Source organism: Vombatus ursinus, unplaced genomic scaffold (assembly GCF_900497805.2).
Source record: "Vombatus ursinus unplaced genomic scaffold, bare-nosed wombat genome assembly UNPS02004691.1, whole genome shotgun sequence".
In the NCBI taxonomy this organism is placed as follows: domain Eukaryota; kingdom Metazoa; phylum Chordata; class Mammalia; order Diprotodontia; family Vombatidae; genus Vombatus; species Vombatus ursinus.
Window position 1 is genome coordinate 1,495,072 of NW_020944469.1, and position 11,838 is coordinate 1,506,909.

Below are 11,838 nucleotides of genomic sequence, written 5' to 3' on the forward strand. Positions count from 1 at the left end.
GTTTTCTGAGTGGCAGGGATACAGGGGGAAATCTAGGTGATGCAGAAACAAAAGAGATGAATAAAATCTATTTTTTTTAAAAGAAAAAAATGCACATCAAAACAACCCAGAGGTTCCACTTCGCACCCAGTAAATTGGCAGTTTATGACAAAAGATGTAAACAGTTGGAGAGGTTGCTGAAAAAAATAAACACACTAACACATTGTTTGGTGGAGCTGTGAACTGGGATAACCATTCTGGAAAGTAACGTGTAAATTATATTTAAAAACAAAAAAAAAGTGACTACATTGTTCACACACTTCGACCTAGAGATTCCAACTGCTATGTATTTACTTCAATGGTCAATGACTATAAGACTCCATATACACTAACATATTTATGCAGCCCTTTTTGTGTTAGCCAAGAACCAAAAACAAAACAGATGCCCACTGAACATCAGATCTTTTTGTGGGTTTTTTTTTAAATTTATTCTATTTAGTAAGTTTTGCTAAACTTTTTTCTTCCCCTTTTTTATTCCTTCTTATAAGAGATGGTTCTCTGGGAAATAGTGTCCAGAGGGATAGAATGGGAAGTTGATAACCTTTGTTTTTATATAACCTATATATAACTTTAAAAGTTTTAATACCATGTTGAAAAAACACACAAATTATTTTTTGTCCACAGAATCCAAAAGAAAAGACCAAAAAACTGGGTAGTGTAAAAAGGGAATATTAAAATTCTTAAAGCTTTTTCTGAGTATAGATTAAGATATCTATTTCATGTTCTGTTAATTTGGGTATTTCTTATTTTTGTAGCTATTCTTCCATTTCTTTTAAATTCTCAGTTTCCTTGATTTATAATTGTATATAGTAGGTTCTGCATGTTTTTTTAAATTTTCTCTGCTGTGATTTCAATTTTTAAATTAATTAAAATTAAATTTTCAAAAATTAAAAAAAATTTTTTTTTTACTGTGGCACTTTGATTTTCCTAACATGCATTCTGCCATAATGCCTATCATTTCCTTTATTGATTGTTTTTCTTACATGATGGTCTACAAAGGATGTATTTACTATTTTTGCTTTCTTAAATTTACTTATAATTTCTGTGTCCTAGCACATGATTTATTTTGGTATGGGTAACATATGATGTAGAGGTAAGTACATTTTTTAATGTTACCATGCAGAAGACACCATGAGTCTTTCAGCTCTAAATTCTTCAACAATTTGTTTAGTTCTGTATTTTCTTTTTATCTTTGTTAGATGTGACTGGCTCTGAGACAGGAACATTCAAATCTCCTACAATTATTTGTCTTATTTTCTGTGTAGTTTTGCAATTCAATTAACTCTTCCTTTATGAATTTAGATACTATGTCAGTTGGTGCATAAAAATTTAGTACTGATGCTAGTCCACTTTTTATTATTCCTTTAAGTCTGGCCTTGAAAGGGGAGAAGAGATATAGGAATAAAACTGAGTGGATAGTATGGTCAGTTGAAAGTTGGGGGAGACCTGGCATCAGATTAGACGATATTTAAAGTCCTGCTCAGTTCTGACAGTCTGTGACTTAGAACATCAACTAAAAATATAGTTCCTGTTCCTCCCACTTCTTAGTATTCTCACCATCATCAAATTATCTTATATTTATATGCTCCTCTGTATACACATCATATCTCCCGCAGCAGGAGTTAAGATCTTTGCAGGCAGTGACTTTTTTTCTTTTTCACTTAGCACAATGCCTGGCACTAGTAAACACTTAATTAATGTTTGTTTCCTTCCTTTTCAATTGAAATACATAAAAATTCCATAAAGGAAAACATAAATACAGGTTAAATTACAATGCACTACAAAAGGGCTGTTCCAAATAATTTTCTATTTTCTCTTTTCTCCTTCTTTTGTGTGTGAGGCAATCAGGGTTAAGTGACTTGCCCAGGTTCACACACCAAGTAAATGCCAATTGTTTACTTTTCTACTTTTTCAAATAAATTTCTATTTTTCTAAGATTTTGTTCCATCCATCTTTGTCCAGATTACCCAGAGAAAGCAGAGCCCTCAAGGGCAAAGATGGCAAATAAAAGACTGCGAAAAGGATCATGTTCCTGTCATTAATTGTATAAGATAAAGGGGTCTTTAGGGACTTTGGGTGGGTGTCACTATTTTTTTTTTTTTGGTTAGGCAATGGGGTTGTGACTTGCCCAGGGTCACACAGCTAGTAAGTGTTATGTGTCTGAGGCTGGATTTGAACTCAGGACCTCCTGAATACAGGCCCGGTATTCTATCTACTGCACCACCTAACTGTCCCAGGGTGTCACTCTTGGATAAGAAGGAACTCCATTTCCCTGAAAATTAAGGAAGTAAAGGCCAGTGGCAAGAGAAAAGATGTTTAGAGATTCCATTTACCCCTTGGCTCACTGAATTCCTGCTAGGCAGAACCAATCAATCAAGCGATTAACATTTCTTAGGCATCTACTAAGAGCCCAGGCAGGGTATTAGCACTGGGGATACAAAAAGAGGGAGAAGACAACCCCTGCCCTCAAGAAGCTTACAATCTAATGGAGAAAACAACATGCAAACAAATATATATATACATATATAGTTCATATACAGGATAAATCAACAAATACATACACGATATATAAATATACACACACAGGATAAATATAAATATATACATATATGTACAGGATATATACATACAGGACAAATAGGAAATAATTAACAGAGGGAAGGCTATAGAATTAAAGAGGGGTTGGGAAAGGCTTCCTGTAGGAAGTGGGATTTCAGATGGGAAATGTCATGGAGGGCAGTAGAGCAAGAGGGAGAGCATTCTAGGCTTGGATGAGAGCCAGAGAAAATCCCCAAGGGAAGTAGCATTTATTCGTGAAACAGCCAGGAGGCCAGTGTCACTGGACTGAAGAGTATGTGTTGAGGATTTAAGCTGTAAGAAGTCTGGAAAGGTAGGAGGAGACTATGAAGGGCTCTGAATGCCAAAGTATCCTATTTCGATCTGGGAAGCCACAGGAAGCGCCCCTGGAGTTTACTGAGAAGGGGAATGACATGATCAGATGTGTGCTTTAGGAAAATCATTTTAGAAAATGAATGGAGATGGACTCGAGAAGAAAAAGTGAAGCAGCAACAGGGAAACCTGCATGTTTAAGATCATGTCCAGGAAAACCAAAACAAAAGTAGACCTAGTCTGAAAATAATTCAGCAAACACCTGAATATCACCTATGATATGCTAGGTATAGATAATACAAAAATTAATAAGTAACATTTAGATCGTATTTTACCTTCATTATTTCATTTAATCCTCACAAACTTGTTAAGTATGTCTATTATTATCCCCATTTTATGGACAAGAAAACTAAGGCTCAGAAACATGACTTAAATGCAGTTATGCAACTAGTGTCTAAGGTGGGTCTTCCCTATTCCAGGTGCAGCAGTCTATTACCATAACATCTCTCTCATATCAAAGATGAAACTTTTTGAGGACAGGGACTGTCTAGTAAAAGACATAAGTAAAGTTGAAGTCTGAAGAGAACAGCCTAAGAGATTTAAGGAAAGAAAAACCATTTTTAAGTAGAGATCAGAGAAGGCTTTGTTGAAGAGATAGCACCTGAGTAGGCCTTGAGAATTTCAACAGATGGGGATCGGGAGGTGGGGATTATAAAAATTAATAGGATGGATGGATTGGACAGGGAAGAGACTGGTAGAAGCAAAAGGCTGTAACAGTCCAGATCATTAAAACTTACTCCCTAGACAGGTAGAAGGGACCTGATCTGGTTCTCTTCTAATTTTTAATGGTTATATTTTATATTTTTAATATTTAAGTAGAAAATTTGAATAAATTTTATTTAATATTCAGATCATATATGCATTTTGAGCTTCTTGTGGTATACAGTATAAGACATTAGCTAAAATTAATATCTACCCAGCTGCTTTTCAGGTTTCCCAAAAATTCTTGTCAACTAAGGAGTTCTTTGACAATTTTTGATCTTGGGTTTATAAAACTGGGTTGAATTCAATTGTTTCTAATTGTTCTTTACCTTGACTGTTCCACTTACCTATTTTTCAGCCAGGGCCAAATAACTTTGATGATTATTGTCTGAGAGAATGATTTGAGTTCTGAGGTTTTTTCACTTTTTCTCATTATTTCCCTTGAGATTCTAAACCTCTGGCTCCTTCAAATGCATTTTGCTACCATTTCGTTTAGTGCCATTAAAAGATCCCCTTGGTAATTTATTACAGCACTAAATCTAGAAGTCTTTTTTTTAGTACATTGGTATTGCTATGAGAAACGCGTGATTTGAAGGATTCAGAAAAGCTTGGGAAGACACATGAACTGATCAAGTACAGAACAATATACACCACTACAACAACGTAAAGGGATCTGTATGATTTTTCTTTTCTTCTTTCACATTCTTTGTTTTAACAGATGGTTCTCTAGGAAAGAGAAGGGGAATAGATACATTGGGAAATGCAGGCAGGCAATGTAAAAAAAAAAAAAGATATCAATAAAAATTTATATTAAAAAGATGGTTCCAAGATTCAAGTCTATGTCACTTAACTGCATCAGGTGGACTCAAAAAGTGAACTAGTTATTAATGGTTTGATACCAGTTTGGCAGTAAGTGCAACGGAGTGCTTGGTCCTCTACTATTTAATAATTTTAACAAAATTATAGATGACAAAGATGGGGGGGATAGTTAAGACAACAGAGTAAGGACCCAGAAAGAATGTGTAGGACTACTACAGGCTCAATTTAAGATGAAACTTGACAATGTCAAGTGTTAAACTTAGATTCAAAAAAATCAACTTTACAAGTACAAAATGGGGAAAGGTTTGGTTAGATATTAGTTTATATGGAAAAGATCTGGGGGTTTTAATAGACTGCCAGATCATTGAGTCAGCATAATATAGCAGTCAAAAAAGCTAATGGGACCTGGAACTGTATTGAGTGAGGTATAGCTTCTAGGAATAAGGAGTTTTGAATCCCACTGGACTTTGCCCTTGTCAGACTACATCCTGAGTACTTTGTTCAGCCTTGTATACTACTTTTTATGAAGGACACTGATAAGATGAAGAGCCTCCAGGAGAACAATCAGGATGATTTTGTAAAGGGCTAGAGTCCATAAAATATGAATAGGGTGGGGTTAAAGGAACTGTGGATGTTTAGCCTGGAGAAGACTCAGGGAAGCTATAATAAGTCTCCAAGTATCTTAAAGGGCTGACACATGGAAGTATTATTAGATTTGGTCTGGTTGGCCCCAAAAGGGAGAGCCAGGAGAAATGGGTGAAAACCGCAAAGCAGCAAATTCAGGCTTAGTGTCAGAAAAAAAATTCCCTCAATTTAGAGTCATGAACCGGATTGCCTCAGGAGGGGATATAGTCGCCCTCATAGGAGTTCTACAAGAAGAGGCTGAAGGCCCACTTGTTGAGTATATTACAATAGGGCTTCTTTTCTGGTCTGGGTTAGGCTAAATGACTGCTTCCAATGAAATTTTCCAATTTGGAAATTCTTCTAGATTCTATGACTAGGAGAATGGCAGTCCTACCAACAGAAACAGGGGTGTTAGGGGCTGAGGATAGGTCTGAGGATGAGATATTTGAGTTAGTTTACCAGAAACAGATTACCAACTTTTCACTGTGATATCTGAGGGGAGAACACAAGGTTCTGGTGTCATCTTTTATGTCCCCTTTCAAGTCTCACCTCTCTCGTGTGATTTTTTTTCCCTATCTTAATAGTTAGGGATTGTTCTGTGGTTTTAAGTCCACATTTTGGCATTTAAACATCTTTTCATGTATCTATGTGATAGCTTCCCAACAATACTCAAAATTCCTCGAGGAAAAAGACCATGTTCCATATCTCCTAGGATCCCCAATATTTAGCACCACCCTGTATCTGAGAGTCATTCAATACATGCTGGTGATATGTGGGTGGGTCTTCTCAGTTGCTTAGGCAATAAAAAAGACAAACCTCAAGTTCATTAGTATCTCCAAGCATTTTTCCGTCTCTAGTACTTGCAAATTCATTAAGTTTTGCTGTCTTGTCTTCAAAATCAATACATTTTGCTCAAAAAGGAAGCAATCAAGATCTGGTTTTGGAAAAACAGTTATGTTAAAGGTCTAATAAATGCAGACTACAGTATTAATTCCAAATCCACTTTGAGTCATTTGAAGTTCTGGTCATTTCTTGCCCAGAAATTCTTGAGGCATTGGGGGGGGGGGGAGATTGGTGTAAAAGAAGAACATAAGCATTCCCATCCTGAGTAAATATTTGAGGTCTTCCTTCTGTCATTTAATCAAGGCCAGCTCCGACCTCTCACTTTCATGTTAGACAACTGGGTCAATAGTCTTAGTAATTTTTGGACCCAATCTGTGGTAGGGAAATCCCAGTGAGGAAAGCCCCTCCACCAGCATAAATGGGCACTGTTCGGTAACCTCTAGACTTAGCAACTTGCCTGAGGCACTGAGAGGTTAAATGACTGGCATAGGGTCACTCAGCCAGAGACTAGAATTGAGCCCAGGTCTTAACTCTGAGGATGACTCTCTAATCATGTCACATTGCCTCTCAGTCTTATTATAAATCAACAAGCATTTATTAAGTGACTCAGGCAAAACTGGAAGAAGTTCTGGTCACTCTTCAGACAAATATAAAAGTAAAATATTCCAACATTAAGAAGGTGGTGGCGGGGCAGAAAGAAAAGGGAATAAGAGAAAGACACAAAGCTAAACACAATACAAAGAAAAAGCAAACAGTTCCTGACCTCAAGGAGCTTAGATTCTAAGTATAAAAAAGTTAATGTAGTTTTAAAAGAAAAAGCAAGATAAGATAAAGTCAATAAAAGTACATCAGCTAATCTGCAGGGTCCTTCTAGGACTAAGTGTCATAATTCTATGAAATACTGCTTGAACTAAGTAGAATTTAACCAGATTAGGAAATGATCAGATGGAGCTGACCTGTATTTATACTATTTAAAAAAAAAACTTTTCAGGCACCCAAGTATGTATTTTCCCAAACAGAAAGACCTTTAGGTCTGAAAGGCTACAGTGCAAACCAATATGGCAAATTCACATTCAAAGGAGTCATGTGTAAGATGCATGTCTTGTTTCTAACTGATTTCTTTCTCATTCTGTTGAGTTTCAAAAGCCAAATGGAGTCAGCTCAAAGTCAACTCACCACTTCAGAGGTACCAAAAATAGAGGATCCAGGGTGGATATTCAACAATCACAGTTGTTCAAAATCAGTGAGCTAAATTCTGCAAAATCTGCAAACAATAAAGCAGCACTGCCGGAAGTTCTTCTGGAGAGAACTTAAAATAAATCAAGCCTCATTCACAAGGGCACATGTTGTGCTGGAGCAAGGTCATCACTTCCAAAAAGTTAACAATAAAAACGGATTTGACCATGAGTTGGGACAAAAAATACTTAGCTGGCTTTTAAGTATTCTCTATTCTGAATCTAACCTAGCACTCTATCAGAGGTCAATAAATATTAACAATTTTAAATGAAGTTTGTATAATAATAAGTACTGATGAAAATAATGTACTCGTGGGTGATTTCTATCTACCAATCTGAAGACAGAAAAATCATGAATAGGTCAATGAGATAATAACCCAAACACTTCCCAGAGTCCAGAGGGCAGGCTATACACAATTGCATATTATTACAATTACTAAGACTACTTTAACTCAACTATTGTTTGGTATAGCAGAGTAAATCAAACTTTGAAGACTAGCCCAAGGGAAAAGGCAGTCTCACAGAGAGAAGTGGCTTGCAGCCACATATCAGACATCCCTGTCATCCCCCACACTCCCCCCAAGTGTGATAAAGCCTATATAGGTCTCATATTGGTTTTCGTCAGTATTCATTATCATTAGTGTCATCTTCAATTGCAAAAGAACAATATAGACTGAACTCAAAATATGGAAACAGCCACATAAACTAGCACATATATTGAGCTGTACTAAAATCTCAGTTAAGATATTATTTTTCATTTCCAATAATTATTTGGAACCTAAACTATGTTAGATTAAATTAGCAACAAAATTTTATCACTGCCAAGTCAGATTTTATATGATTTTTTAAAAAAATACTAGTCTTAGGCATCTTTTTTTTTCCATTTTGGAGATCAGAATACATCTTTTTTCCCCCCACTTTAAAAAAAAAACCTTAGAAAGCTGAAGGCCAATCATATTAAGTTTGCATATATATATATATAGATATAGATATAGATATAGATATGAATGAGAGAGAGAAAGAGAGAAAGAGAAAGAGAGAGAAAGAGAGAGAGAGAACACGAACAGAGAGAACAGATCCTGATCAAAATCCAAGGGGCATGAATGTCCCCTATCCCTAACCTATGTAAGTGCTTTCCAAAGCCAATTGCCACTCCTATTTAAATAGGTCTTTTTTGTTTGTCTCATAGCAGTTAGCACAATGCTCTGCACATAATTAATAAATGTGATTGACTTCTCATTAAAAAGTCATTAGAAAATACAACCAAGTGCTTGTCAACCATTACCTTTATCAGATGTTTCTCAGGATAGTCCCTCAATACATGAGTGCAGTTGTCAAACCTTGCTTAAGCTCAGCTTTTAAACAGTCATCAGTTACAGTTGAGATTAGAATTTAACAGGCTTTATAAAATCTCTCAATTCCAAAATATATGTAATTTCAATTAATCTTACCACAATAAGGATATAGTCAACCTAAAGCATGCCTTTTATAGCCAAAAATCTAAGTAAACAATTTAGTGTCATCTAAAAAGAAAAAAAAAGCCTTTTAAGAGACTAGTCCAAGGTCACATAGGAAGTAAATAACAAAGCTGGGATTTGAACCCAGGAATTCTGACTCCCAAATGCAGAATTCTTTCAATTGTACCATGCTACTAAATATTCAGAGATACAATTTGTGAATTAGCTAAGCCATTCACTTCTTCCCTCTCTATTGGGCTACTTACTTATGCATCATTTGAGCATAATGGGGGAAAATAAAGAAGAATAAGCACTAGTCAATATTGGTACTAGTTAGTAGCCCAATTCAGAAAAAAAAAAGTGTAAACTCTTGATTAAAATGTAAACTATGGTATTAATAAAATTATCCAAGCCATTCCTGTCCTCCACTTGGACAAAAGTGAGAGCTCTAAGCACATTTGGTGTTCTAAAATTAGCCAACTAAAGGGTCCCACTGGACAACTCTTCACTATGCTCATGGTTTAAAATTAATAATATCAAAATCTAACATAGTTCTTCACCTCTACTTCCAGAAATTCACATTTCTGCTCACTTTAGGTTTACAAAGCCATTTCCCCAACAACCCAGTGAGGTAGATAGTACAAGCATTATTATTCACATTTTATACATTTAGAAAGTTCAGATCACAGTGATCCAGTGACTTGTCCACCCTGGATCCTAACCCATAACTCCAATTCCTGCACTCCTAATATTAAACAATACTGCCTCTAGTCAATTCAACAAATATTTATTGATCATACGCTACGTACAAGGCAGAAGGAAGAATAGCATTCCAGAAACGCAGACCTTCTGTACAAAGGCACAGAGGCAGAAGGCATAGTAGATGGAAAAAAACTAACAGGTCTGTTTGACTCCATGAAGGGGAATCATGTGAAATAAGATTGGAAACATAGGTGGAAGCCATATTGTGGAGGGCTTTAAATACCAGCCAGAGTAGCTTGAATTTTATCCTAGAGGCAGCAGGAAGCCACAGAAGATGTTTGAGTAGAGGACTGCTTCTAGTTCTTGTCCAGTAAATGAACACACACCTTATATTTTCATTCAGGAAAGTATACTTCAAACTCTTGAGTACAAATGGTCTCTAGGCACAAAAGGTATAGGATATGACAGTGAGCCAAGGAATCATGAACCTACAACAATTGGCAGCAATACAATCACCAAAATTATTACTTCTGTAAGACTCACCGGCTGAAAGGACACTGCAAACACCCACAGGATTGTAATAAAAACTGGCTCTGAGATTAAGTGAACCTTATGCTTAAATTCTAGAAACAGGTGTTAACTGGCTAGCAAAAGAGATGGCCCAAGAAAAAGGGCTTGCTTACTTAGGTTTTAGAGCAGCCATTATGGCACTTGTTCCTCAATTTTCTGCAAAAACTGGAATCCACATTTACCTGTAAGGCACATAACATGCATGTGAGCATAAGCGGTGCCCAATAACCAAACAAGTTTTGTTTAGCCATTATTATACACTCAGTACCGAATTATAACATTTTCTGTGTGTTTTTACTTATTAACACAAATTCAAAGAAATGCCCCCCCAACTCTTCACCCAAGCCCATATATGAACTAACTCCAAGTTTTAGCCCTCTTTTAAAGACATGAAACAGGCCAAATATTTAATAACTTCTGTATTACTAAAGGCCTGATAAAAATTTTTTTTCCAGTTATACGTTCTAGCTAATGTTTAAAAAAAAAATCAATGTTAACTCCAAGTATAAATTCAGAAAATATACAACTTTTGGACGCGGGGGGGGGGGCCGCGCGGACGCCGCGGGAGGGGGAGGGGCGGAGTTCATGGGGGGAGGGGCACTCCATCGCCTCAGCAACTTTATAGATTTAGCAAATATAAGCTAGAGGTTCAGCTTCGGAACTATTTGATAGGATGAAAAAAAAAATTCGATGAAAATTGGGCATAATCCTTCGCCAAAGTGAGCCCACTTTGGTTCAACTTTTTGAACTGCGGGATAATGGTCAGCGGCATTGGGAAAAAAACCCAAGTTCTCCACATTGATAAACACGACCGAGTCAAAGGAGGCAGCTACCTACGGATTCTTCCCCTCCTACAATGAAACCTGCCCCGACCCGAGGAAAATAACATATCGGGGGTTGGGGCGAGGGAATTTGGGCTGGTGATTACCTAGAGGGAGTGGGTAAACATTGGGGAATGGCCTCCCTTTCCCAACCACCGGAGCGTGGGTTTGACCAAAATCCCCCAACTAGAACCTTCTGGCTGTCCCCCGGGAATAAAAGTCTAAGCAAACATCACCTTGCTCGAATCTGGACAACCCGGGGGTCGCTTTCAATATCTCGGCCAGGATAGAGCCGCCGCGAGCAGGAGAAGCCCGCAGAGCGGCTGCCCTCGCCTTGGGGGCTGAGGAGAGAGAGGCGCCTGCGAGGCCCCAGCTCGGCTCCAGTCCGGAAGTGCCTCAGCTCTGCGCACGTTCCGGGGGCTTTTCCCCTTGCGCGCCTGAGCCCCGCTACACTTACGAACGGATTTTCTCTCACTTCAGGGGCCGCATCCCACAGGCAGTGCAAGGGCCAGACCACTAACCGCCCCCCCTCCACCCCGCCCCCGGAACTACCCACCTCCCCCTCCCCCTTTCCCTCTCCCCCTCCTCCTGCTCCTCCAACAAGCGCTCGGCCCTGCCCCCCTTCGCTATTCCCCCCACCCCCGCCAGTCTCTCCCCCCCCACCCCCGCGCCCGCCCCCGCGCCCGCCAAGACGCCCTGGGCGCTGCACGCCGAGGCCCGCGGGGCCCGGGCGGTTTTCTACCTCAGGGACTCAATGGTCATGTCTCCCCTTTGCAGCGCCGGCTTGTGCGACCGCAGGGCGCCGCTCTTACTCCTGGCCGGACCGGGAGAGGCTCAAAAGGCGCAGGACTGCTTATGGTCGTCGTCGTCGTCGTCACAGCCGCGGTCGCCGCCCCGCCTCCCGCCCCACAGCTCAGAGGCCGCTGCAGGAGCCGCGGAAACAAAGCGCCGCCGCCGCCGCCGCCGCCGCCATTTTGTTGGGCCGAGGCTCGGGCAGGAGAATTGGCGCGTCCTCCCTCCGCGCCCTGTTCCGTCGCCCATTGGCTAGCGCCTTGCCCGGGATAGGTTCCTATTGGC

The 11,838-nt window shown here is 39.1% G+C and overlaps 1 protein-coding gene across 8 annotated transcripts in view; it reads right to left on the bottom strand.

The window, feature by feature from the left end:
- ATRX (ATRX chromatin remodeler) overlaps nt 1-11,629 on the bottom strand; it is a 207,641-nt gene extending 196,012 nt beyond the window's left edge. For 4 of the 8 annotated variants that reach the window (XM_027840178.1, XM_027840158.1, XM_027840172.1 and 1 more), the window contains exons 1-2: nt 11,504-11,629; nt 10,054-10,122 (exon numbers count right to left, since the gene is read on the bottom strand). In XM_027840178.1, coding sequence (XP_027695979.1) covers nt 10,054-10,073 — 20 coding nt within the window. In that variant the 5' untranslated portion in view covers nt 10,074-10,122; nt 11,504-11,629. Of the gene's footprint in view, nt 1-10,053; nt 10,123-10,997; nt 11,106-11,503 lie in introns of those variants that run through there. The other 4 variants (XM_027840188.1, XM_027840166.1, XM_027840140.1 and 1 more) reach the window with 3 other exon arrangements.
- Between the last annotated feature and the right edge of the window lie 209 nt (nt 11,630-11,838).